Here is a 27,451-nt window from a genome sequence, read left to right as displayed (position 1 = left end):
CTATATTTGGTAGAGATTGATGATGACAAATTGTGAAATGTTTTTCTATTTATAGCTTAAATATAAAATTTCAACCCAAAGAATTGGGGAGTTGTAGGTACCTTTGTCACCATTAGGAGCATTTTATATTAATCCATCAGCTCACCTTTCTACTACCTGCCCTAAAGTAGAATGCTTGTGTATAATATTTCTCTTCATCATAATCATTTCTTTAACAGTAGCAAGATTTCTAAAGGCATGATCAAATTAAAAATGGAGTGAGAGATTCCCTCCAGAAATATAAAGTGATGGTTGTTTGTTTGTTTCTATTAACGAAAGGAGGAAAAGAGCATATGAGTGGATAGTCTTACCGTAATAATTGGGTGCATTTCTGAGTGGAAGGTCACAGAAATATGTTTAAATGCCATTAGACTTGCAGAGGTGAGAAGATGAGCCTTGTTTAAAGCTCAAAACTGTGACCACTCTCCCCCACTTTAGGATAGGTAGCCAACCAGCTGATGGCAGTGGCATGCCTTTCCTTCTCTTTATTCTTTTGGCTTTGTAGATAATGGAAGCAGTGAAAAAGAGAGTCCACAACAGCTTAAAGGGGTAGTAGCTATGGAGGAGACTGTTAGGTTTTTTGCACCAATTAGAGGCTACCCATCCTGGCTCTGGTTTTGCTAATCCGGCTCAACATTCAGCTCTGCTATTATCTATGAAAGTAATCTCTGATTGCTCAAGGTGGTCAGGGAACCTGCAGTTACATAGTGGTGTCAAACAGTCATTTTGGTCTGGTTTTGAATGGTTTGAACCGATTTTTGACATGCATCGGTCTAATTTGAAGTTGAACTAGTAATGTGAGATTCAATTTCTTTTGGTTTCGGTTTTGAGTTTTATTGGGTTGTCTTTAACGGTTTCTTATCGGTCTGTTGTCAGGTTGGTACTGATTCGTTAATAATGGGGGGGAAAATTATTGAAAAAACATTTCGATTGGTTTTTCAGTTTTCGTCGACCAGATTGGTTCCCCTTTTCAAAAACCCAAATCCGGAACTGCTTGATAAGGGTTTGGTTCGAATCCAATCCGGTTTTTTGGTTAGTTCGGGTTGGATTTTGACACCCCTACTGCTGTACACTAGGAAAGTAGAGATGAATAATGGATGGCTCAACAAAGTTAGGGAGCTTAGCTGAGTTGTCTTATAATATGAGCTTAGTGGAGAATTAGGAGTAAAGTTATAGATAAGCATGACTTTGGTGGCTCCACTGATAAAAACACTAGAAAGAGAGCTCTAATATTCAAAAGTCATTCAACAAGGTAGAAGTTGTCTGTGTGTATCCATTTTCCCTTTAGAATGACTATATTAACCCTTTTATGTTAGCAAGAGACAAAGTAGAGTCCCTGTTTGTGGGAACTGAGTGATTACAACTAAATTACTAAATTGCCGAATGGAGAAAGTTTTCCCTCACCTGAAAGGTTCACCCAAGAATCCAAGGTCATCATTATTCTCTCCCTATATGTTGAAGGTCTGAAATATCCTCCACTATTCACTGATATCCATTGATATCCATCAATCCCTCTCCACACAAACACTAGTGGAGCAAGTCTCATAAGGCATGATCAGCTTTCAATTTGGTTCAAAAGTTCTGTTCAAGTAATGCAAGTGGGCAAGTTTTATGGGGCCTAAGGATTGATACTCTAGTCTACATCTCTCTTTTCTTCTATTTTATTATTTTCTCATTGAATATCTCCATGCATATCCCTTCCAAATAACAACAAGCCTTGAAGATCTTAGTCCCTGTTCAAATAAGTAGTGCTATATGGGTAGGGGTAACCTTGTCTTTTAATCATTTGTAATCCACTATGGACAAACATGAACTGTCATTATAAATAAGACAATAATTTGATTGGCAAAAGGCAATTTCTATAAACAGACATATTCTGTCCTTTCCCCCCCTGATAGACTGAGCATGTAACTTGTAAGACCCAATACAAAGTAACAGTCTCTAGAGGATATTTTGGGAAACTGACCATTATTAGTTGTTAGTTTATGATCATCTCCTCCCACCCATCAGCTTATTTAAACCCACAACCAGAGGCTAACTTCTCCACTAGCTTTTTTTCAGATGCCATTGGATCTCAAGAGATACCAAACTAATCTATTGTTTATCTCTTTGAGGAAAATGAAATTGTTTTGGCAGGAATCCATCCATGGATCTTGAAAGGCATCAGTTTTGGAGTGAGGGAATGCACACCCTCCTCCAAAATCATGGGTTTGCCCAAGCTTAGCCTGTCTTCTCCCCCAAGCTCAGCCCTACCAAGTGCTCCAAGTTGCTTTGTAGCAGAGCTTTTGGCGAAAGCATCGCAAACCGGCAAGTCACAAAACGGCAATGGACATGGATATACTGGTCTTCCTAGTTTCCATGTCTCCTTTAGTTAGTGTAGTAGTTCAATAGTTCTTGTATGAGGTAGTAATAACAGTTAGTTTTCTTTGTTTAGAAGAATATTGGATACATATGATGTTGTGTAATAACTATATAACTCAATTTACATCACGAAATGACCTGCTGATAGGTTCATGTATCTCATGTAGCAAATCAATTTCAACATCAGGAGAGCTACAACCTGCAAATTTCTTCCCATCTCTGTGTGTGTGTGTGTGTGTGTGGATGTGCAGATCTCTCTGTGGCGTATTTCTGCAGTTACATGCAGAAGACAAATACAAGTAGAGTCAGCTACTCAATCAAATGTATTGCCTTTCAAAGTTAAGCATGGAAGTAATTAGTAGTTGGAATATAAGCGGTTTCTCAGTGTAATTTTGGTTCTTTAGGACAAGTAATTCCAAAGGGAACCTTAGCAGTGAACAGGAGTTGTAGGTTTTGCACAGAGACAAAAGGTATCAAGGTAGAAAAGCAAAGGAATTTTCTTTTTGAAAATAAATTTTATGTTTTCCTAGCAGCCTATATTTCTGGGTTCTCGATGCAGAAAAGTCCTGTTTGACATGTTTTTGTTGGAACTGAGAGGGCAATCTCTCACAACTTTTGTGAGGTTAGCAGAAAGAAGAACTCTTTTTCTCTTCTGTAACAGCATCTATCAACCATGGTTCAAGTATACAGATTCTGGCAATGGGTTCAGCTGGAATCCTAAAAATTAGAATTAAAGAGAAGTATAGATTTCTCAAAATCTGATTCTTTTTATGTTTTTTATTTTATAAAACTTGGAATCTTACCATGAGAGTTAAGTTCCATTGATTTACTGCTATTTTACTGATAAAGAAGAAAACAACGACAGAAATGAAGATCAAATATGAATAACCAACTATTCAAAAAAGGGTTTAAAAAACAGCTAGAGTTGGGATCGGATCGAATCTGTTGATTCACCTGATCCAATTCCAACTACTAAAATCATGGATTCTTCAGAATCTCTGCATCTAAAAGACCTGGAATCTGCCAATACTGTCTAAATCAAGGCAATTCACAAATGCATGTCCTTACCTTTGACTGAACCAAAAGAATTTTCCACCGATGATGTAAAAGGATTTTAGAAGGATTTGATAGTTTGCTTTCACGGCTTCCCATTTCATGATTAGCAGTCTACAGAATGATGTGGGAGGAGTAGAGATTTTTCCACCGTAACTGCAAGTAACTAAAGAACTTCATAACCTTTCATATAGTATGACTAAAAATGTAAAATTTACAGATGGATTCCTCAATTTACAGAATCTTGTCCTTTTGCCAGGAATCTAATACCCGGCACACTTCACTAGCCTGTATAAGTTTTCAGAGAACTCGCTGAATTTGATACATTTGACGTAGATTTTGAGTAGAAAGGAGAGAAAATTAACAAAATTGAATTTGAAATTAATATGAACTGGTGTTCAGTTTCTCCGTAATCCTCCGGTTATCTTCAACAGAGAAGCATAAAGCAACTCATTCCATACGTCTGGTACTCCTGGCAAACACCAATGGCTACAATCCTGAGATGTCACAGCTGCAATCTGTTCTTGTACAGTCTTGTATTCCTTTCTATAAATTGAAGGGTGTCCATCTTTCCTGTAATCTGTAAGCCTGCTGATATTCAGATACGCTACAGGAGTCTTCATCTGTTGTAGCACATACTCCAGAACTCTCATCTTCGAAGGGTACTTTCCTAAGTAAGTTTCATTGAAGATTGGCTCAATTTCCTTGTGGCACTGCCCCCCTGAATTCCACTGGCCCCCTCTGCAAAGAGATAATACATCTGAGAACAATTTGCCAAAAAATCACATAGACATGCTCTCTCTCTCTCTCTCTCTCTTTACTTTCCCCACTCTCAGTGACTAGAGTTCAGAAAAACTAAGGGAAAAACTCACAGATGCATAAACCATTGCCAAGTTTAGAAGAGTTTTAGCTAATGGAGAAGCAGATAAATACTGGAAAATGTCAATGTAATTTCCTTTTGCAAAATATAGTTCAATACAAGACCTGTTGCAAGCATTGAGTTGAGAGAGATGGAACTTCATGAATAATCCATTCAATGAAACTTTATGGAGAAAATGCTAGTAATGGAATGAATGTAGATTCTGTCCATCAATGGTTAGTTTCATGACAAGGCTTCTGAGCCCCTACATATTATAAAATAGGACTTAACAAACCAAGTATTTCTGACCATAGAGGAGGAGATAAAGAAATGCTGCATTACACTTGTTTCACCTTAGTCATGAGAAGCAGCAATTTAAGTTGGGTAGAAGAAATGAATTTTCGTATAATTTTAAGAAAGTCTTAAAGAATTCCATTTTGAAGTTAAAAATTTTTTTTAACAAATTATGTTTGAAAAGTTTTCTTAAGAGTGAAATGGCTGAAGTAGGATTTTTTATATGGCTTTTTGTGTGCATGCTAGATGCATGAGTCACCTAACAAAGACATACAGTTTTCCTCAATGTGTGGCATCTTAGTTGAACTACAAGGGCTCCTTGTGGAAGATATGCTTTTGGTAGAAAGCAAACATGTTGATGCTTCTCCTACCCCTCTAGCATGCTGTGAAACTTCAATTGATACCCCAAGCTTTCACATAACACAGACTTCAGGTTGTCTCCCATTTTGTTTAGCAGAATATTTCAAGCTTCGATAGGTCTAAAATAATTTAATCCTAGTATAACAAGGAGATCTTCGTAAACTTATTTTGTAATGGAAATTTAAGAAAATGAGCGAGACAGTTTATTATACTCTCAGGCAGTCTCAACAGCTGTATTTAATGTGTCATGAATGGGTGCTTTCTGAAGGGTTTTACTCCAACAATGGTGAAGAATCAAATACTTAATCGATATTTTATGGTTTTACATCCAAATAATTGAGGATAAAAAATTCATATCCGCAAATGGATTACAGATAGAGGGTGATATTACCTATTGGCGACCTCTGCAGCTCAGATTGTGTAAAAGTGTAAAACAAGCTAAGTAAATGGGGTAACCAAGAGTAGGGTTTGGCTAGAACATGAATTTTAGTGAAACAAAACTGCCTTTTGCTTTGAGTTTTCACGGACTATGGTTTACAAAACCTTGTCATAGTAAATATAGGGCGTCAAACCTTATAGAGAAAATACATGTTCAAAGTCCATTCTTAGCATTAGATAATAAAAATTTGTTAAATCTACTGCCATATTCAAAATAATAATAATTCTAATAATAATAATCCTGGTAGTGTTCATAACACTTTCTCTTCATGTCTAGTTTTGTAAGAAAGAGCAATAATTATTATCATTCAAGACAACAAGAGGATGACTCAAAGACCCAGTTCATAAACACAGACTTTAACAACACAGCCACGCATGAATATACAATTCACCATTTCTATAAACAACAATAATGATTAACTGCCAAGCAAGAAGGATATTGCGTTTACCAGATAGAGCATACTGTGGCAAAACTGTGTCACAGTTCAATTATCTGTTAAGCATTAGATGAGGAGATAGTTTATCTTTCTGAGTAGTAGCTTATGGAAAATCTGAAAGATGAAAACGTTATACACTTTATCCTTGTCAGATGGAAGGCAAGGAAATTCTGGAGTTCCTTATTCCAGGTAATAAGCTATATATCTAAGGCATATAACTAAATTCAAGCTAGGTCGATGAAGATTAGAACCCACACTATAGCACAAACTTGAACAAATACAACTTTCAGTAGGGAAGGGAGCTCTTGATATTTCCTTCTTCTCTATATCCTCTAGACAGTGAACTGCTTCCTCAAGGAGATCAAATTCAGGTCCAACAGAAATGTAATTGCATGTACTATAAACACACTACTGGCAGAAGGGGCTAGCCCATATGGAAGATTAATTAGTTATTATTCAAGATCATCAAGAGTAGATATTTTCCTTTGAAGATTAATGATGAAGCAAAGAATTTTATTCAGGTTAAGCACACACTGCATAGTACAAGCAAGAAACAAAATCAGTCATTACCTGAAATGGGTGACTGAATAACCTCTGAAAAACACTTTAGTTCTATTGGTATTGATGTTCCCATCAACCCATCTAGCCCAAGTATTAAGAGCCCTCTTGTATGCTTCTAGGACTTTGAGTCTTGGGTACACATGATTGCCTTCCTGATAGTAGTCTTCCCTGTAGGAACCGTGGAATAAAAGCAGACAGTAAGGTTTAATGTTTCAGATAAACCACATGAGAATTCAAACTAAGTTGATTGCAATGATCCTTTTTACATATAAACTCTATTTTCTTTCAACTCTGGAATTAGAATTTTCCAGAATATCTCAACTTAGTTTGTAAAGTTTTTGTTCAACTGCTACAAGAAGAAAGATGCAAATATTTCAATAATCATAAAAATGGCATTCACCCTTTAGAAGTTTTCTCATGAGTCCACCAATGTCCTGTATTGAAGACTACAATATCAGCTTCATGATACATTGATGTTGTCCGGTCCATCAAATCCAGTCTTAGGGTCTCAATTGATTCATTTCCACGTTTAAAAGATGATTCTCTAACCAGAAACGGAGTATTCACAAAATCTATGGAACATTTATAGTCCTAAAATACATCCAAAACAAATAAGCTAGTCAAAAGTAGAAACTTAAGAAAACAATATTCTTGCCAAATTGTGAAACTAAACTCAATAGGACTTGCCTCATATCTGAAAGCATAAAAACCTTTCTTTTTGAATTCCTTTTTTCCTGAGATCTCATAGACTCTTTTCTTGTTTCTAATTCCATGTCGAAGGATACAAACAAGAGATTCCCACATATTTCTGCTCAGTGAATCTCCCACAAAAACCAGTCTTTTTCCTCTGAGTCTCTCCAGAAAATCAGTCGAGTTCAAGCTGTAGAAGAACTATATCAGTATTTCAAGCATATTTAGGAATAAATTTTATTGGTGAAAGGTTTCGCATTGAGCATAAATGGGAAACATTGACAAAGATTCACAAAATAGCCAAAATCCTTGACCTCTGTCGTGCATATCCATAATCTTTGGAACAGAAACTCCCACAACTTGCTCAATAGATGATTTCTCCTGACTAAAGGAGAATGTATACATATTCAAATATTTTCACTTGTTAATATCAATGGATTAAAAAGCACATTAAATGCTCTTCACTAAATTGCAAAGTCCAACTATTTTTCTGATTGAGCATGGTATGAAAGTTAATTGTCTCTTCATTGATTTCATGTAGACTACAGCACTCTCAATAACCTATATAACCTATAGCAAAATAGGTAAATGCGCACAAGCAACTACAATTGACAAAAAAAAAAAAAAACAGAATAATAAAATTTTGTAGGAAGAAAATTTCAGTGACTTTTTTTTCAAGTAGGAATTCAAGATGAGACCTTACCGAGGGATGTCGCATCCATTAGGCTTCCATCTCCATCTCAGAAAACCATCATCTGGCCTTCTATTAAGGTGGCAGTTGAAATCTCGATCAATATGAGGACAAGAACCTGCTGGATAATGTGGCATTCTTTTGTCTCTCACCCATCTGCCATCAAAGATGTCACAGTTCACCAAATCACTGTCAAGGCTTTCCACCTTTTTGTAATCAATAGAAGAGCTCTTGTTATCTTTTTTGGACAAATCCCCTTCATGTGTTGTCTCTGAAGCCCTTTCATATGTGCCAAGAGATCCCACATTCTCCCCATTAGAAACATTCTGCATACTAGTAGTATCAGTAACCCTGTTTTCATGACCAAGGGCGTCAGTATCTTTTCCGGCAGATTTCCTCGGGCAGGTCGGATCCACCACCAGTTTCCCTTCACATTTCTTCCCTACATTCTTTTTTTCAATACTGGAAAGATTTGCACTTGCATTGCCAACTTCTCCTGACAAGCTCCACTGGTAAGTTTTCTCAGCAACCCTCTCATCTTTACTGATCAAGCTTTCATTTTTATTCTTGTCAGAGAAATTCTCCACATGGGCTTCCCCGATAACTACATTCTTGGGTTTCTCTATGTAGTTTTCTTGATGGGTTTGTGAGGTTTCTTCCCCACTTACATTTTTAGATTTACCTTCCCCGTGGGTTTGTAAAGTTTCCTCTGTAACTACATGTTTAGATTTCTGTGAGAAATTATTTTCTTGGGTTTGGGGTTGAGGTTTAAAGAAACTAGAAGAATAATTTGCAGTTTTTGATAATGGGAATGACCAAGAAACAGGAGAAGATTTACCAGTAGGGCCATTAAAACCTTGAAAGAAGGGATTGAACATTGAGACCTTGAAGGGATCGTTGAGGAAAATCACTGCAAGAATAATGAGTGAAGCTCCTATACCCAAACCGAAACCAGACACCACCTTTCTCTTGGAATCCGAAAACGAGAGCTTTTTCAGAACCTTTTTGAAATCCATAACTGTAGAAAATCATAAGCAACCAAAAATAACCAGAAGCTCTCTGTGTTCCCACTAAATTTGAACGGTTACTGCTAAAAGTTTACAAGAAGAGATGAAGAAGAAAGCCTTCGGAGAAATTACTAGTAGAAGGAAGACCCAAAAAGGAAATCATGAAATATGAGAAATTTTCTGAAGAAACGATAAAGAAAGAAAGCAGAGAAGCAGTAGTAGTAGTAGACTCGTAGTAGCAATGGTGAGAAAGGATTGCCCTTCTTCCGTTTCTTAGGAGAGTTTAGCTCTGAGAGGGAACTGTGGTTGCGTGTTAGTACAGAATTAACCCTTTACGAGATGAGAAAATTTCGCTTATACAAGAGAGCAACACACTTAATTTAGTTGGGGAAGGGTATTAAAGTAATTTCAAGATCTGTCACAGATCCGAACACTTAAAAATGGTAGTTTGTTAGTTGAAAAGCAATTAGAGGGTAACTTTGGTCATTTCAGTTATAATTACCGAGTTAGAAAAAACTACCGAGTCACCACTCACGATTTGTATAATATCACGCCGACACACTCGACGTATTTATGAGTGACAGTTAGCAGATTTCGCTAGTTTCTTTCGCGGGTCACTTCTTAAATCGCTATCTGAAGTCTGAACTCTCGAAATCGATTCTCCTCCACACAATTCAAATTCCAGGTTCTAATTTATTAATTTCGGAAACGGGTTCGGATTAAAAAAGACCCGATACCGCCAGCGTGTACGACGAATGTAATCAAATGGGAGTGTCAGAGAGTCAGACACTCAGATCAGAGTAATTGAAATCAAAATCACTTTTGAAGAGTTAAAGAGTGATGATTACCCTTCATGGCTTACTGTGGGGCCCACCACGAGGGGTAACTGATTTTGGGCTTTGGGCCGTCCAAGTGTTGGTGTGTCGGTGGTCTGGGCCAGGGATTAAAGCCCACGAGTAGAGACGGCAAGACTTATTTGAACACGTGGCAGACATGTAGAGATCTTGAGACGAAGCTTCTGACCCAAGTAAAGAAGGGGGAGAGTTCTCCCAAGGATAGAAAAAGGCGAATGGACCGTGGTCGTGGAATGTTTGGCAAATGAGAAAAATGAAGGTGTATCAAATTATGGAAAGCAGAGAAAGAATGTTGTTTCCACAACTCGCATTAATTACAAGTTAGTTAATGAGACACATTCTATTAAAAAGAATTAATGAGCCACGTAACGATCTGACGGTCTGGATTCCTCCCAGACCGTACATGACTGGTACAGTGGCACATTATGCGCGTGGCCTTCGCCTTTATCTCATATGATATCTCCTATTTCTAAGGTTTTAAAACACAGAATCTGAGATGGATGCCGTGGTTGGTGATTCCGATTTGAATGGGATTGGAATCGACCTGAATCGATGCTCAATAAATAATAATAAACAAAGAATTTTTAGGATTTTTGAGTGTGAATCAATCGTTTGGGATCAGTGAAAATTGGGAATTGGTCTGATTCTAATTCTTAAAACATTCTATTTCATTTTTTAGGGTTTTAAGAATCGGATCGAGCCGATCTTGTATGAAAATAAAAAAAGGAAACGCGGACCGTGGCTCCTGCACTAAATACGAGGGTCAATGGGGAGGGAAAGATCCTCTCCAACCACCGACAATACCACTTTTTCTGTACGATACGTGAATTTTTAAAATCCAACGGTTGTAAGAAAGTTGCCTCATATTTGCAATGAAAATCCATTTTTGGATCGGATAAGACAAGAATCCGCCCCAGCCCCGCTTTCTTTCTCTGCTCTGCGATTTGTTTTTGGCTGAAGGCCGGCTATCTTCTCCGGTGGTTCTCTCACTGCTATTTGTTTTGTGTTCGGAGTGGAAGAAACGATTTCACCGTCAATATTCGGTTTGGGGAACTGTGATGTTGTTTGTGTGAGGTTTGGGGATAACTCTTCATCCCCTGATATTCTAGATCCTTTCGGGTTACTCTAGAGCTTCTTAGGATCATGTTTTTTTTTGTTCCTTTCTGCCAAATCCCTCCTCTTTTCCCACCTTAGATTCGTAAGTTTTATTTCCTTGAATTCAGAAGTATGTGATTGCTCCTTGAATTTTCAATCCCTTCGATCTAGATTTGATCTGCTTTTTCTTTCTAAACCTTTTTTACTGGATTCATGTAATCTTTTGGTAATTATTCGACAAAAGAAGGATACAGAATCGAATTGAAAAGCTCAGGTATTTTGATTATCATTTTTTATTATGTTCTAGTTTTTTCTCTTTGATTCCAACTAAATTTCTATAAATTTTGAATATTTTTTTCCCTGCTTGATGATGTCTGCTTTGGGTGGTGGATTATGCGGATGCTTAAGATAGTTTATTTTTCGCTAGTTTAAGAATTTTTTTTTTTTTTTGGGGGTAAGAGGATGGCCTGCGATTTGAAAGCCTCTCCTTCTTTCTGCGTTTTTTTTCCCCTCTGATTTGGGTTTACGAAGGCCTAACAAGTACTCAAATGTAAAATAAAAAATGCAGAAAGTAGGTCTAGTGTCAAACCTGCAGCTCTCCAATGGTGGGAAGGGAAGAAGATGAACGAAGAAAGGGAAATCGGAACGATTTGAAAGCCTCTCCTTTCTGCATTTTTTTTCTTTCTCAGATTTTGGGTTTACATTCTAAGGTCTAGTTTCAAAACGGCATCTTTCCAATGGTGGGAAGAGAAGAAGATAAAGGAGAAAGGTTTGAAAGCCTCTGCTTTCTTCGTATTTTTTTTTTTCTCAGATTTTGGGTTTACATTCTAATCAGGCCGGGTTAAGAGGAATCAGCTATCAAATCGGGTTATGATTCCTGAAATGGTGCAAACTAATCTCCACCACAGGGATCTTTTTATGCCATGATTTGCGCAGGGAAGGTGGTATTGCCATAATAAAGAATTGGAGAGGATTTTTATCCTTCAAAAGAGGGAGGACCTGAACACACATCTCCAACTCTTAGGATGTATGTCCAAATCCTCTCCCCAATTGGATGGGTGGTTGAAAAGGAGTTGGATGCCCAAGTTGTTGGAGTGGATAAAAAAGGGTGGCATTTCCAGATTCGGGTCCTCCGTAGCGCGACATAGTGTGTAGTGCATCATCCGACAGCCCTGTGTACTCGGGAACGTAATCCAACACATAGGTAAGGTGTTGGGTTGTGTGCCCGAGCACACAAGGCCGTTGAATGTGTGTTACACATTGTATCGCGCTGCAGAAGAGCCCAATGCAGATGTCCACCTTTAATGGGGAGTGTGGTGATCATTTTGCCCCCTATATGGGCGCTTGGATGAGAGTCATGTGAAGGGAGAAGCTTCCTTTAGTGATCGAAGAGGGGTTAGTGTGAACCTCTCGTCAAGTTTCAAGATAATAAGAATTGGTCCACAGGCCAAGTGGCAAATTAAAGCATTGAAAATTCCAAGACTACCAAGAAAGTGCCGGAGTCTACAAAGAGGGTGACCCTATATTTTTCAATGCTTTTTTGGCCCCTTGGCAAACTCCATTTAAGTCTCTTTTCATAGTGATAAATACGTTCTAAAAAAAATTACAATCAATGGTTCTTACTCTTGTCAAGGGTTGATCTTGCATTCAGGGCTGCCTCTGAAGGGCCATTATACTCCCGTAGGGCTTGACGCCGAGGAATATTTTGGGGGTTTACATGGGGTTAATTCAAGAATTTTGTATATCTTTGTTTCCCTATAAATAGCTCTATGTGTTTATTCGGGTTACGATAATTTTTTATAAATACAGAGAGGTGTGAGGAAGAGAGTGTGTAATCTTTTCTTCGTTGTTAGTGAAAACTGCTCTCATGTCTTATGGGACCAGTTTGCTACATATCACATGTGATAATGGTACAATCAAAATGACAAACAATGTTCAAAGAAAGATTGTAAAGACCCAGAGGATACGAATTCACATGTTTGATTGGATTGTGTAAACTTTGACTGGGTTAGACATGTGCCGAATCTTGATTTTATTGGGAACATTGTTTTCAAGAGGTTTCAGATGCTCATCTGAAGGTAGAGTTCTCATAGTATTTAGAGAGGCCATGATTATGATGCATGGATGGATGGGTGATAACATGTACAGACTTACAGGAGTGTTGAAACAGGTGGAACTGTCATCGAAACTTAGGAAAGAGATACAGTGGACAACAAAAGTTGCAAGCAATTGAAGTTGTGATCAATCTGGAAAGAAGCAGGTCTCTTTTGTTTTGGACTATGTGAGTGAAAGTTCTCTAATTTTTTTATTTTTTTTTATGAAAGTGTAATCGCACAAACCACACACCAATCCCAAAAGGTTAACTGACTTTTAGGACCGTGGAATGGTGAGAAAGTTCTTTAATTGGATTGTAATGGTAGGAGAGGTGGAGCAACATCACAACGTACAACATGGTGAGCTGTGCGGGGCACCCTAGGTAGGAGTATGGGCCATGATGGTTTGGGCATTGCATACACGCAGAGACAATGGCTGAGTTTACAAAATCAATATCAATCTTCTTTAGGGTGACTTGCAAAATCCAAGTCAGGTGGCAATTGTTGGGTTTCTATGTATTGTATTTTGTATTGGTCCACATAATTATTATTGAGCTTGTATATGTTTGGGTTGGGTTTTAGGTTCATTACATGTATACAGGTAAAATTGTAATTGTTTGTGGATTAAGGTTTTTTTGGATTTCCTATATATTGCCTCGATGGAAAAAACCCTAGTTAAAACTTAAAACGGAGATCATATTGTGAGGTAGAGAGTGGTGTAAAATGTTTTTTTGCATAATGAAAAAATTATCTGATTCCCAAGTAGATGTAGGCATTCGTGCCAAACCATGTTAAATTGCCCGTGTTGTGTGTGATTATTTGCTTGATTTCTTCCTTGTGATCGTGCATTCATCCCCAACAATAGGAGCAATCACCACTCTGGAATTTCAAGGCCTCATTCATCAATCCATGATCCACACATCTTAGATCCTATGATTCCTAGATGAGCAGACCACAATCATCCTTGCTCTCTGCAACTGCTTCAGCCTTCTCAACTTGAGTAACTGAAAAGAGTGGGCTTGTAAGAGATGAACAAACTACACCAAACACTGAGGGTACTGACCACCGAAACAGTCCCAAGCCCAACCTGGATGAGTGGCAGAAAAGTCACTCATAGCTCACTTAATAATAATCTTCTAGAGTAGGAGAAAAAGATTACTTTTTATCAATCTAGCACTTCACATGTTATCTCCAAATCATCAAAATTTTAAGCAGAAGCTCAATCAGCCCACCCAATTCTTTTAGTGGATGAGAAAGAGTGATAATTTTACATTATCATCCTTTTGTACAGATGAATACATGCATTGAACAACTATAAACAAACAATATATTTCTATTTCAAAGCTCTTCAAATAAAAGATATAGAATAAAGAGGTAGAAGGTGGTGACAAGGATAGTTTTAGTCACCTAGGACCAGAGAGCTCCATTGCTTCAACCACATGTGAAGTCTCTTCTATAAACTCTGAATATCTCTGAGGGCGGTTCGCAGATGATCGGAATCTTGGCGTCTCAGTCTCCTGTGAAGCCTCCCATTTCTCGGCTAGGCCATCACCTTCTAGCATTCTCGCCACTTCAGACATTTTTGGGCGCTGGCAAGGATGGAATTGTGTACACAAGAGAGCAATCTGAGCCATCTCCTCTAATTCTACTCTGTCAAAATAGTTTTTCAAACCTTTATCCACCATTAGATTGAGTTTTCCCTCCTGATGAAGTTTCTTCACCTGCACAAAATTTGAACCACATTATAAAGAGAACCCAAAGGAGACAAGAAGTTATACAGAGACCATAAAGAACCAGTCCATCATGCTCCAGTTGAGGGACAATCCTTGGAACATTACTGAATCTGAACTCATCTTCAGACATCAAGGCTGCCTCTATTAAAATTGTATAACATTCTTCAAAGAGGTACCCAAGGTACAGCCTCATATGGTTGGAAGACTTATATATGTTCAGTACATGCAGTGGGCTTTGGAACAACCATTCATTAGGCACTACTTGTTAATTCTCTGGGCCACCAACCAAAGAAAAACTGGGGGAGGGTTTCTGTTTCTGGTGGCCTGTTCACTATACTGTATTGGGACAGAGTGAAATACATGACAGAAAATGTTAAGAAGGTCTTCTAATGGTACCAAATTTTGGTATAGGTCATCAAGGTGTAAACTGAAGAATGGCGGCTCAAATTGAGGCCTGGGTTGCAATGTAATTGATGGAAAATTGGATGAAAATAGACTATACATATTTTTGTAGGGGGACAGTTAGGGGTGGGTGAAGAGAGAGAGAGAGAGCGAGTAAGTACCCAATCAAGCATTACACCTTTCTGGTTTGCTTGCCGTCCAAAATCTAAAGCCCTCTGACCTGTAATGAGTTCAAGGAGCAAGACACCAAAACCAAAAACATCAGTTTTTTCTGATGACTGGCCTGTTGACAAGTACTCTGGAGCTATGTGGCCAACAGTCCCACGCACTGCTGTTGTTACATGAGAATCCTCGTGATCCAAGAGCTTTGCCAACCCAAAGTCTCCAACAACTGCTTCAAAGTCTTCATCGAGCAGAATGTTGGCAGCTTTCACGTCACGGTGAATGATTTTGGGGTCACACTGTTCATGCAAATACAGTAGTCCTCGTGCTGTCCCTAATGCTATCCTCTTTCGTCTCGCCCAGTCCAACACTGGCTTACCATGATCATGATCTGAAAAGGAAGGGGTGGGGGACCACAACTTTACAGAACTGAAATATTGGGATGGGGATATACAAGTAATTCATTGGACATAAGGCTCAAAAATTGGAAAAGTCAGCACAAAACAAGGTTTGTGAATTTAAGCCAGCCAGTGTTAGGCAAAAAACCTAACTCAGTAAAGCTAGGTTAACATTTTTACTTAGAACAGTTACTAACAATTCTGCAGTTATCACCTTTTACAGAAAACAACATGAATTAAAAGAATGTGAAGGAACTCAAGAGAACTAAGCCAAGGTAGGGCATTTTTAAGTCCTTTAATCACTGGCATTTTGATTCAATATATCTAGAAAGTAGCATATTTACATGGGTCACAAGTTAATCCAGGTTTCCAAATATGGCACATAAACCACAAGGTCCCATATGAGTAGGGAATGAAGTCCATAACTAGTTAATCAAAAAACAATTATGAAAACTTCAGCATAACAGAAAGGATTCAAAAGCAAATTATAACCTTATCTAAAAGTAAAAAAGAGTAAGAAGGAAGTAAACACTAACCATAAAAATTTGTGATGGAAAAATATAGTGAAATATATGTCTGCATATAATTTATCATAAATGTCGAATAATCTGCTGAAAATATAATTATAATAATATATAAATACAACAGACTATGGAATAACGCAACAAAAGTTCACAAATAATATGGATAAGGTACAAAGATGGTCTGTATATTTTGGAAAATATCATACAGTGTGTATTAAAAAAAATGGTAAACACAGGAATAATTTTCAAATAATAAAAACCACCAAGTTCATCTCACCTCTTAATCGAGCTGCAACACTTCCATTTGGCATGTAAGGATAGACCAGGAGCCTTTCGTTCTCTGTCGTGCAAAATCCAAAAAGTCGGAGTAGATTTCGATGGACAGCTAAACCTATCAACTCAACCTCTGTCTGAAATTGGTGTTCACCACCAACAGCATTATAGTCTTTCAACCTTTTAACAGCAACTAGAGTCCCATCTTGCAAGCATCCTCTGTAAACTATTCCAAAACCACCCCTTCCTAAAATGTTCTTTGAGTTGAAATGGTCAGTCGCCGCTCGGAGCTCCTTAAATGAATACCTCTTCAAATGACCCAAGCATACCTTTGCATCATATTGATCTGCCATGCAAAACATAAGCTAAGAAATGCAGGCACAATCATATCCATGGACAAATACACAAGCAAATAAAGAAACATTCGCATTAAATACCATATAAACGTAGTTAAATATAGAACAATTGCAATACAAAAACAAAGGGGTAAAAAACAAGAAAACTGCAAATTGGAAACTAGAAACAAGTTCAAAAATTGATCAAGTAATCTTATTTGAAGCTGCATTAAATGCTACACCAGGTAAATGAGCTGAGATGCTCACAACTGGCTCAACATGTTAGTGGATTTCCAAAAATCGAAGATAAATCTATCAAAGTAGTTTGCTAGGGTGAAAATAGATTTCATCCAACTCCAAAAGAAATTTGTATTCTATAGTTGGATCACTAGGATCATCTCATCACTTTTTGAATTTTTGACCTTTGACCAATAAGATGTTCACAGTTACAAAATCTTGATACGCTCATCCCCAATTTCCACATCATGCATAGGTAGCACTGGCATAAAAACGATCCTTCAGTACAAGATAAAATTACAGATACAGATGGCACGTCAAGGGATGTGGATGGGTGTTTATGAGATTTAAACTATTAACTGCATCTGCATCTACTAATAAGAGAAATGATTGACCTGGAAACCGAATCGTAATTTAAGTATGAAGGAACCAACCATTGACATCGAAAAAGATCTGTTGATCGTGCCTGTGCCGCAACCAAAGAAACAACCCGACTACAATGATGATAAAAAATACAGATCCGAAGCTTAAGCCCAATGCAAGAGCTAGCCGGTGACTTTTTGTTCCCTCAGGTTCTGATTGATCTGGGAAGGCATAGATTCCAATAGATTAGAATAGCCCATCCAAGACACATGATCTTACTTTTCAGGAGAACAAGCATATTATATTCACCTCTTAAAGGATCTGTTGGGGAATAGAGTGGCTCCAGAGACGCAGCAGAACAGTTGTTCTTAGAATTTAACCCACAAATTAAAGGGTTTCCAATGATTCTGCATGGAGAAACAGAGAAAAAAAATTGATATAAATATATAAACTCCAAAAGACAAAATGCGCATTAAGGGTGAAAGCTTACTTGAATGTTCTTGCAGACACTTTTGGCAGGGAACCACTTAGATTGTTATAAGAAAGGTCCCTAGAAGCAAAGTAAAGCAAATCCAAAATATTCAGAAGCAAGCAAAAAATCCAAATGCCATTCCAATAAATGTGAAATTGTTCAAGTAGAAGACTTCAAGGATATGGAAATACACGACAATGAGAACTGTAACATTGGATAGAGACTCAGGCAACGGTCCAGAAAGGTTGTTGTTATTCAGTCGTCTGGCTTGCTCACACATGAAATGCAAAGAAACATCAGCTAGCTTTCATTAAAAATAAAACAGTAAGGAGGAAACAGAAAGAAACTCATCTAATGGAACCTTTCAAAAAACAAATAATTTAATCAACTTACAAGCTTAAAATAATTTTGAAGTAGAGACTAGGTTTAGGGCCTTGTTCTAAAAACCAAAGCAACGTGAAGTTCTTCTTACTTACAGATAATTAAGGTTCTTAAGGCCTCCCAGGGTGGTTGGTATCCCACCATTTAACTTATTGTTTGATAGATCTAGTGCTTTTAGCTTCTCCAGCTTTCCTATTTCAGCAGGAATAGGACCAGAAATGGCATTGTTCTGCAATGACCTACATGAAAATAAAAAACATTTCCAACATGTTTTATTATGTATTCATGATGAAAAAATTATGATTCTTGGACACTCAAAACACGTTTATCTGTATCACCTTAAGCACAAAGAGAAGAAAATGAAATTTAGAGCACTACACATGCTGAAGTAGCCCAGAGCCAGTAACAAACATAGGCAACTTCAAGCACAGAATTATAATATGAATCATCATTCATTTGTTTAGTAACAAGTTTAATAGAAAGGTGGCTTCAACTTACACTGTTTCCAGTTTACGGAGATTTCCGATTTCAGGAGCTAATGTCCCAGATAAGCTCTGACTAGGAAGCTCTCTGGTTGCAAAATAAAAAAACACCAAAAATGAGATTGGAGCAGAAATTGACAAGATTATTAGTTCCTTCGCCTGTATTGTGTTCTTATCAGATTACTCAGAAGGAAGGGAGGAAAGACTTTATAATCTTACAGAGAAGAGATGTAACCATCAGAGCAGGAAACAATCGGCCAACTACAAGCATCTGCAGAAGTCATGTCCCAGCCCGCCAATACGTTATGAGGATCGATTAGAGCTTTTTTTATAGCCGTCAAAGCTTCAACTACATTCAGAGTTAAAGAAGGATGAAAGGGTAAAGGGATAATTAAGACCATTCATTGTTATTCTCCTTCTACCAGAGCAAGAATTAAAACTAGATTAGAATGTCACTATATCAGAACGATATTATTAGATAAACCTGAAGGAGAAAAACTATATTTCTCACAAAATCCGAAATCTGGGGCAGAACAGAAAAGGGGAGAAAAGTTCATTTAAGCTATCAGGAATCTCTGCAGAATCCTAATGAACTGTTCTCCCATTGAGCACCATTATATCTGTATTATCAGCGTAACTAAACGGAACTTAAAAGAAAAGATTACTGACCTTCAAAGATTGAATCAGGAGAAGATAGAGTAGTCAATAAGCCCTCCATCCATAATAAAACCAGTAAACTGATTCGCCAGAAAAGCAAACGCGTTCTTTCCATGCTCTGTTTTCAGTAAAGGAAAGGATTCAACTACTCACGCTCGTCTCACCACACTCTGTTCTCCCACTAAACCACCATTCCCTCTTCAGAGGTCATACCCAGATGCTAAATCACCAATGCTTCAAAAGGAACCCTATTAGCTGAAAGAAATCTACTGCCAAACCCACCATTGCAGCAGAAGAGAAAGAGGAAAGGGACACTTCACTGAGAGAGAACTTCACCAGCAACGAGCAGGGATAGATACCCAGATGCCAAAGCTACTGAACCGACCCAACAAAACTCCCGCAAGCTGACAAAGAAAACGGAGTAAGGAACACTAGTTCTACTTGAACTACTTATCCTCATCGCCATTATAACCCAAACGGAAGGCCATGTATCATATCTGAAATTCTGAAATCCTAGAGATGATTTATATTCCTTCTACCCATTCCCCACGTATAACCTGTGGATATATGTTGTTGATTTTAACTTTTAATTCCTGCCTTGTTCATCCCAGCGATTCTCCCATGATACCCGCTTGAGCAAAAAGCGGAGAACACAAACACAAACAACCAAGTACACAAAAGCTAATACAAATAGGCCAAAGACGACATAGGTAAAGATGCAGAGAAAGGAAAGTGAAAGGTAGTAATCTCAATAAAGGCAACTAGTGGCAGTAATCAAGAATCATAAATTAAATTAAATAGAGAAGAAGAAAATTTAAAAACAGGATCTTTTCTACTCTAATAATTTTGCTGATTGGGTTATTACACTGGATGACAGTTTACAGAACAGGGGAGAAATGATCAAAGAAGAAAAAGACGAAGATATTAGAAAGAAAGCAGAGAAGGACAAAAAGGCATGAAAAGGCGGGAGGTAAATTTTGACAGTTCACGTGCTTGGATTGTCTCGGACATTATTGGCTTTTTTTTTTTGGTTTTTGGCCTGGATCGAACAAATAACTTCTAAATTAATTTTTCTTACTTTAAACGAACAAAAAAAAAGAAGCCATTCTGTTAATAATCAAAGCTTATTCTACACTGCCCAATGAGAAGTTGAAAGAGATCAATTCCCTTCAACATTCATCATCTCTGTACAATGTTTCTGTTCTGGGTTTCTGGGTTTACATTAAAAAAATTTATATTTTAAAATTGATTGGCTCTGGCTCGTTAAGTGGGGACTGGGATTCTCATTCTCTCTAACTCCATTAAAATCTCACTGCAACTGCATAGCCATCTGGTGGGGGGAATTGGATTCTAGGGAATACCCTCCTCCTTCCTGTGGTTAGCGATTACTCTTCAAAGCCTCAACTGATCAAAGCAAGCTAGTGGGTTTGTTCACTTTTATTGTGTCCTGAATCCTGGAATAAATATCAAGTAGAATGAATTCCTATTCCATCTTCTGTTTGTTAAAAAGTTGCTGCACAATTTGCACTTGGGCGGCTTAATGGAAAGGACTGGGTCCTGGGGGGCGTGTGTGGTTTGCGAAAGTTACCTTTATGGAGAAAGTTTTTTGAACTTATGGGATACTCTTTAAGTCTTATCTTTGGACTTGAAAAAAAAAATTAATTGACTTTGTTCATGGTGCCTTTTTCATATCATATTAGGATATGTTCATGAGTTCATCCTTTGTTCTTCTCTGAAACTAGATACAACTTCTTTACCCCAAAAAAAAAAAAAGAAGAAACTAGATAGAACTTCAAAACATAAATTTTCTTGTTTGATTATTAGGCTTTTTAAAATGCGGCCAGAATTTTCCAGTTTTTACAATATTCTTTTCTAAACTTGAAGAAATTAGAAATATTACAGTTTAATATATATTTTTGGTGGAGAGAGAGACCATGAACTACTGAGCTTGAGTGCTTGACAGAAGCCATGAGCTATCAGCATCAATGCATGTGTCCAATTCCGGAATTGTCTTGGATAATTTAAAAAAACCCAAAACTTCAACCAACAATCAATCCCTCACCGCTCTACCTACTGACGAGTCAATCAGTTCGACCCCTCCCTCATTGTCCATAGCTCAAACTCCAAAGAAAATTTCTCAACCCTCCCCACCCTCCCCCCAAAAAAAAAAAAACTCGAAAGAGAATATTGTATCACATGTACATGGAAGTGTTTGAATCACATCTCTGGTATTTAGAACTTGACATTCAAAATTTTTTTAACATTAAAACTAGAGTGGGTGGTAGCAGCGCTGCGGGTATTTTCGTTATAGGCAACATCTTAAATCAAGACCGTTGATATATTCTAAATCAATCTTAATCGTTCATTATTTTATTTATCTCTTAAGTTATTACCGGCTGTTACGGGTCTCTTCTGTCTCTCGTTTTTGACACTGGCTCCGGAGCTGGATTTCTCACCAGTGCCGACAGAGATCGAGAGACATCATGAAGTTGATCTCTCTCTCTCCACCGGTTACCGTCAATGAATCTCCGTCATCTTCCTAAAGACAAAAGTGAAACCCTACTGAGATGAGATGAAAAAACAGAGCATGGATAGGGACTGGGATGGGGAAGGGGATGGGGGTGAGGGCTTATGGGAGGAGTAGGGAAGAGAGAAGGCGTGAACAGGATTGAAAGAGCAATAGTCATCTCCGCCTACATGAGGTACCTATACTGGATGACTACGTTGGATTCGAGTTCTTGATTTGGGGTTGGATTCTTAGGGTTCTAAGGACTCTGTGTTTCTAATCTTCTGAAGGCTTACACCCCCAAAAAAAGAAAAAAAAAAAAATTTCTCAACTTTCCACGAAGAACAACATTGTTCAACACATCATTGATTGAGGTCTCTGACAATAGTCTTAAAAAATAGTTGGTTTTCAAGAAAAATTTTAGTCAACCCTTATGTTCCACAGTCATATTCATACATCAGTCCTTGTAGGATTTGGGTTTGCAAATCCTGAACCTGTTTAAAATCCCTTACCCTTAACCACAAAAATTAATCTATCATTAATAAAGAAGAAGAAGGCTAGCAATTCAAAGCCAATCTACCATTACTCTGTTTCTGCTTTTCTGTTTTTATCTTCCTCCATGTGTCTACAAAGTACAAGTTAGATTTTCTCTCTCTGTATTTATTTAGAATTGATGCAAATGGTGTAAACAAGGGTAGGTTCGGCCGTAGGGAGAAGAGTTGGGGCGGTAGTGTTCGTCGCCTTTGCAAAAGAGAAGGAGAGGGGCGACGTTGCAGGAGCTTTCAGCGTGTGACAAAGACGAAGAAGAAAATGATTGAGAACTCTTCTTGCTTCTTCCCTTCTTTTGAACAGAATTAGAGCTCCAGCGGCGGTGGTCCTTGGAGAAGAAAACTAGGATTTAGCCGGTTATAGGTTAAAATCTTGAACGATTAGAATTTTTTGGATTAAAATCAATGGTTGATCTTGATTTGGTGCGTTTAATGTTGCGTTTATCCATTTTATCAGTCGCACTGCGACTTTTTTCCCTTAAAATTAAGATTAAAAATAATTTGAAAGGGTGACTTATCGTTATATGATATCAAAATTTGTCATTGTCTTATACATTGATAACACAATACACAAGTGAAACTGTGATCATTTTTTGAAGAAAAAACAAATAGTATATACTAGATGGGCGAAAATTCTGAACTATCTTACGTTGGGTCAATAAAAAAAATTCTTCACCAAATCTTTTGTTTTTTTTTAACACTACTTAATCACATGGCTCTAGCAACTAGACACAAGAGCATGTGAAAGTATTACCTTACCTCTCATGAAATGAAAAATTGCATCTATATTGATGCCCCTGCATATAATCTCATTAACCCCGCATTGGTGCAAGCACTATACAACCAAACACTGATTTCTTGCCATTTTTTTATTGTATTTCCCTCTCCTATTTTGACCATGTGGTTTATTTCATCCCCTGCATCTCCCTTTCAAATATTGAAACATATTTGATGGAATGATTCTTACTAAAAGTAAAAAATTTTAATTGAAACCAATGGCAAAATCATCTAATATAGCGTGACACGACCAATACATATTGGTATCAGTATGACTGTTGGTAGAGATTGGTATAGATCTTTTCCCCCTCCCCCTCCTCTTCGCATGTAGTTGTGGTTAAAGTCCCATTAGGAAAATGTTCTCTTAAACGGTAGGATAAGGTATTTTAGCACTTTTATGTCTCTCTTCGTCATTGCCCTCCAAGGTATGATACCGTTTTACCACAACTCATAAGGTGGGTTTCTCTATGCCGCTTGCTCAGGGAATCCTCTTCCTAACGTAATTTAGGGAGAAAGAACGATATATATTTGGTTGTGTAGTGCCTCCTTATGTCTATCTCGCTCCTCCCTCCTATGAAATTACCCCCCACTATGAAAGGAGATATACAAGCAACAAGGTACTAGTGTACGCTATGCAACCGAACATGGAATTTAATCCCTTCAATTTAATTTGATTAAAATAAAATCTCTCCCAAAACGTAAAACGTTATAGTATTATGGGAAAAAGTTCTTTGTCTGGGAATGTGGCCTACGCTAGCACTCCCATGAATCTATCTCTCTCCTCCCCATGTGAAAAGACACCTCTGTCCCCTTGGTTTAAGGAGGAGAGAGATAGACATATGGGAGTGCTAGCGTAGGCCACACTCTCGTATAGAAAACTACTTCCCTAGTATTATTTACCTCTCACATAATGTTATTGATTAACAACGTTGCTTGATCGAACGCCTCCTATGCTAGGCTCAAGGTTGGCAAAATGATCAACCCAACCCCCCATGTTGGATCCTAGCACTCCCATTGGCCCCACGTTAGTGTAGGGGTCACGCAACCCAGCAGTGTTTTCTCTCTCTACAAGAATAATATTTAAATAATAATAAAAGTTTCCTCCAAAATCTAATATAATGAATCTTTTCTAAGAGTTTATTCCAGTTAACAGCTTTAAAGTATGACAAAATGGATGCAAGTCAAGTGGTATAAATGGTTACCAAAAATAAAGTTAAGTGGTATTTTAACATTTGAATTTTTTTTTTTTTTTTGGTTTGTGGGTAAAAGTCTTTTACATTGATTCTCACTACCCGACATGTCAACTTGATAAATTCAAACTATTAAATGGGAATAAGAGACGACCATGAATAGTTGATGTGGCAAAGTCTGAGGCCATAAAGGCAAAATCTTATGGGCCACATAATAATATATGAGGGGACCTACCCTACCCTACGGACCAGGATCTTAGGCTGTACCGGCGGGGTGGCGGTGCACATCTAACGGTACAGCAGAGGTCAGGTGGCACACATGACACACATGATCTCTGTTGTACCGCCGGATGTGCACCGCCGCCCCACCAGTACTACTGAGAATTTTAATACCTACCCTACTCTCCCCCCCCCCCCCCCCCATCATGGGTTGTGTCTAGTAAGACCAAGATTTTGAGCTGGGTGAGGCCCAATCCACAAGCCACTGGGCCCCACGCCAATTACTTTGTAAAATCGAAAAGCCCATGTAGTATGTGGGCGTAGGTTGAGCAATGTTTTGATGGTGTGGGTCTGTTATTGACTTAAACTTCAACCTCCTCCACCACTGCCATATTTGGCCTCACCCTCTGAAAACAAAAATCCAAGATAATTCTAGGAAAACGAATTTTACATAACAAGCATAGTGATGAATTGAAATAAATATAAGGGAGAGGGTTCTCAATGCTGGTGGTGTGAAGGGCTCACCAATGAGTTGGGCATCATGGTTCGACCATAAGAGAGGCATAGAAGTTGGAGAGCTAGAGAGAGAGAGTGTGGCGGCGTAGCATCATCGCTAGCTCGTAGATTTTTTTTTTCTTCTAAATATAAATTTAAAGCGTTATTTATCATTTGGCAAAAAGGTTTTGTGCACAGTTGTATATGTACCTGATCATAATTTACACCATCGGATGAGAAGAAGGGAAAATGTGTAATACCAACTCTACCCTTTCTTCTAGACAAAGCGCCTGATGTACGACTGCTTATGTGGACCTCTCTTTGGTAAGGGAAAAAATCAAAGAATGCTACTTGATCGTGTGTTGCACGTGGCACCTGCACCCAGACACAAGGCTGCACATCATGCCTCCATGGAAAGGTAAAAACCCTTGGGGACATGACAGTCATTTCTTATGACCCTATGTTTCGTTGCAAGGGCCACACACCGCATGATCAAGTGGTGTTCTCTTTTCCCCACCCCCCCCCCCCCAAAAGAAAGAAAGAAAAAGAACCAGTACTTTTATTGTGGGAATACTGCTCTACCACCTTTTGTCAATCACGTTTGGTATTTTGGTTTTTATAAGGTATCTTTCCCTCAGGAGGTAAGGTCTTAATAAAGGATTAAAATCCTCTACGGTGTGGGCCTAAAAGTTCGACACGTGGAAGAAACTTCATCCAATGATGCGAGCACTACAGAAGATTTTTTTTCCCTTAATAAACTTCTTTCACATGAAGAAAAAAAAATGCAGCCACTCATTCTTTGAAGTTTTATGATTTTGGTGCTAGGCCCACGTAGGAGTTAGAGGGGGACCACAAGGGGCCAGCAAAGGAGCACAATGCCACACTTATTATACCTTTAATGTAAGACTATTAGTTTACCAAAAAAAAAATAAAAATGTAAGACTATTATATGTCGAAAAGGGTGGGGGTTAGGGTCTAAGTGTCTAACCCTGACTACCTAGACTTATACCACGGCCACCGGGTGGAGGACCGGAGGCCAGCCACTGAGGTAGAAGTCCATACCAACTCGTTGTTTGAAGTTTGATTATAGGTGATTTTTAATCATAGAGACTAGAGGGTGACAGACAATCTTTCGGTCAATGGTGATGAGTTAGCGTATGGGTTTGGCACAAAAGACAAGAACGTAGGGTCTTGATCACCTCCAGTTCCCTACCCGGCCCAGTTCCCCAATTCCTCTAACAAGGTGGGACTGGATGATCACCCTACCCCTGCCCAAATACTCTACCCGTGTGGAGTCCATCACCCCCTATAAGAGGAACTGGAGAACTGGGCGGAGCAGAAAACTGAAGGAGATAATTTTCCCAAGAAAGTAAGCTCCAAGGCAAACAAATCAATCAAACCCCCCTTTTCCCTTTCAAAATCTATGTGGGCCTAAAGCCCTAAACCCTAAAAGATCTGGTATGCTCTGGCTTTTCATGGCTTGTTTGTTTCTTCAAGTTAAGAGTCATGACAGAAAAGAGGGTCGGCTCCTCTCCTATGACCACAACAGCTAGGGAGTGCCCAGGAAAACATCCAGTGGAGCTGGGTTCGCAAGGGAGGAGCTGAATCCTAAGAAAGAATGCTTGGCTTTCTTCCAAGGAATAAGGTGGATTTAACTAAAAGAAAAAAAAAAAAAAAAAAAAACTGGGTCATGGAAAGTGACTAGGGGTTTGGGTTTTAAACCCTACATCACCTTAACTTAGCCCAATCCAGATGATCTTGATAACTTTGACATTGACAGTTCCTATTTTTGCCATTTTGAGGCTAGTAGGGTTGGGCTAGTAGTCCCACACATGCTTGTTTTTTTGACTACAGGTACAATATAAGGGAGGTAGTTTTCCGTCCCATAAGGGAAGTAGTTTTCCGTCCCAGAGTGTGGCCTCCCATGTGTCTCTCTCTCTCCTCCTCAAAACAAAGGGGTAGATGTGTCTTTTCATATGGGGAGGAAAGAGATAAACTCATGGGAGTGCTAGCATAGGCCACACTCCCGGACATAGAACAGTTTCCCTATAATTATATATGGGAAAAAGAATGCTAACCTGATCGTGTGGTTCTTGTGCCTAGACACAACTCACAAGAGCGCATGAAAAGTATGTTCAACTTCAAGTGAAATCGAAAATCCCATCCAAATCAATGCCTTTGTGCGCACTATCATTGACCCTTGCACTGGTACAGGGGCTACACGACCGGTTAGCGTTTTCTTACCCATTATATAGAGGTGTCTTAGAATTAGACACCTTCATTTAATTATCCCTTATCTTTTCAACAAATCTTTAAATTAGGGGTATAAGTTTTTAAAAATAATTTGAAAACGACTTATCATCATATAATTATCAAAAGCTTAATTGTCTTGCACATATTTGGAATATATTTATGAAATAGCATTATTACCCTTATTAGAAAAATGGCGTGTTATAGTAAAAAGG

General features: G+C 38.3%; 2 protein-coding genes and 1 long non-coding RNA gene across 4 annotated transcripts; 1 reads left to right on the top strand and 2 right to left on the bottom strand.

Annotated features, from left to right (window-relative positions):
- Nucleotides 1-3,679: 3,679 nt before the first annotated feature.
- LOC122672000 (protein trichome birefringence-like 2) lies at nt 3,680-8,920 on the bottom strand. Of its 2 annotated transcripts, XM_043869506.1 has the most exons (6): nt 8,162-8,920; nt 7,796-8,131; nt 7,090-7,282; nt 6,803-6,993; nt 6,412-6,570; nt 3,680-4,194 (listed from the first exon to the last, which is right to left on the bottom strand). In XM_043869506.1, the coding sequence occupies exons 1-6, from the start codon at nt 8,797-8,799 to the stop codon at nt 3,852-3,854; spliced, it is 1,860 nt and encodes a 619-aa protein (XP_043725441.1). In that variant the 5' UTR covers nt 8,800-8,920; the 3' UTR covers nt 3,680-3,851. The 2 variants fall into 2 exon arrangements, with proteins under 2 accessions (XP_043725441.1, XP_043725440.1); XM_043869505.1 differs by having other exon boundaries at nt 7,796-8,920.
- Nucleotides 8,921-14,051: 5,131 nt separating this feature from the next.
- LOC122672811 (protein NSP-INTERACTING KINASE 3-like) lies at nt 14,052-19,409 on the bottom strand. Its single transcript, XM_043870306.1, has 11 exons — nt 19,264-19,409; nt 18,814-18,943; nt 18,611-18,682; nt 18,208-18,351; nt 17,923-17,994; nt 17,750-17,809; nt 17,569-17,666; nt 17,331-17,480; nt 16,329-16,670; nt 15,129-15,520; nt 14,052-14,553 (listed from the first exon to the last, which is right to left on the bottom strand). The coding sequence occupies exons 1-11, from the start codon at nt 19,364-19,366 to the stop codon at nt 14,236-14,238; spliced, it is 1,881 nt and encodes a 626-aa protein (XP_043726241.1). The 5' UTR covers nt 19,367-19,409; the 3' UTR covers nt 14,052-14,235.
- Nucleotides 16,677-17,484, top strand: LOC122672813. Its single transcript, XR_006334485.1, has 2 exons — nt 16,677-17,038; nt 17,242-17,484. It is a non-coding gene; the product is annotated as an uncharacterized LOC122672813 (long non-coding RNA).
- Nucleotides 19,410-27,451: the final 8,042 nt, after the last annotated feature.

Source organism: Telopea speciosissima, chromosome 8 (assembly GCF_018873765.1).
Source record: "Telopea speciosissima isolate NSW1024214 ecotype Mountain lineage chromosome 8, Tspe_v1, whole genome shotgun sequence".
Taxonomy (NCBI): domain Eukaryota; kingdom Viridiplantae; phylum Streptophyta; class Magnoliopsida; order Proteales; family Proteaceae; genus Telopea; species Telopea speciosissima.
This window is presented reverse-complemented; position numbering and strand designations above follow the sequence as displayed.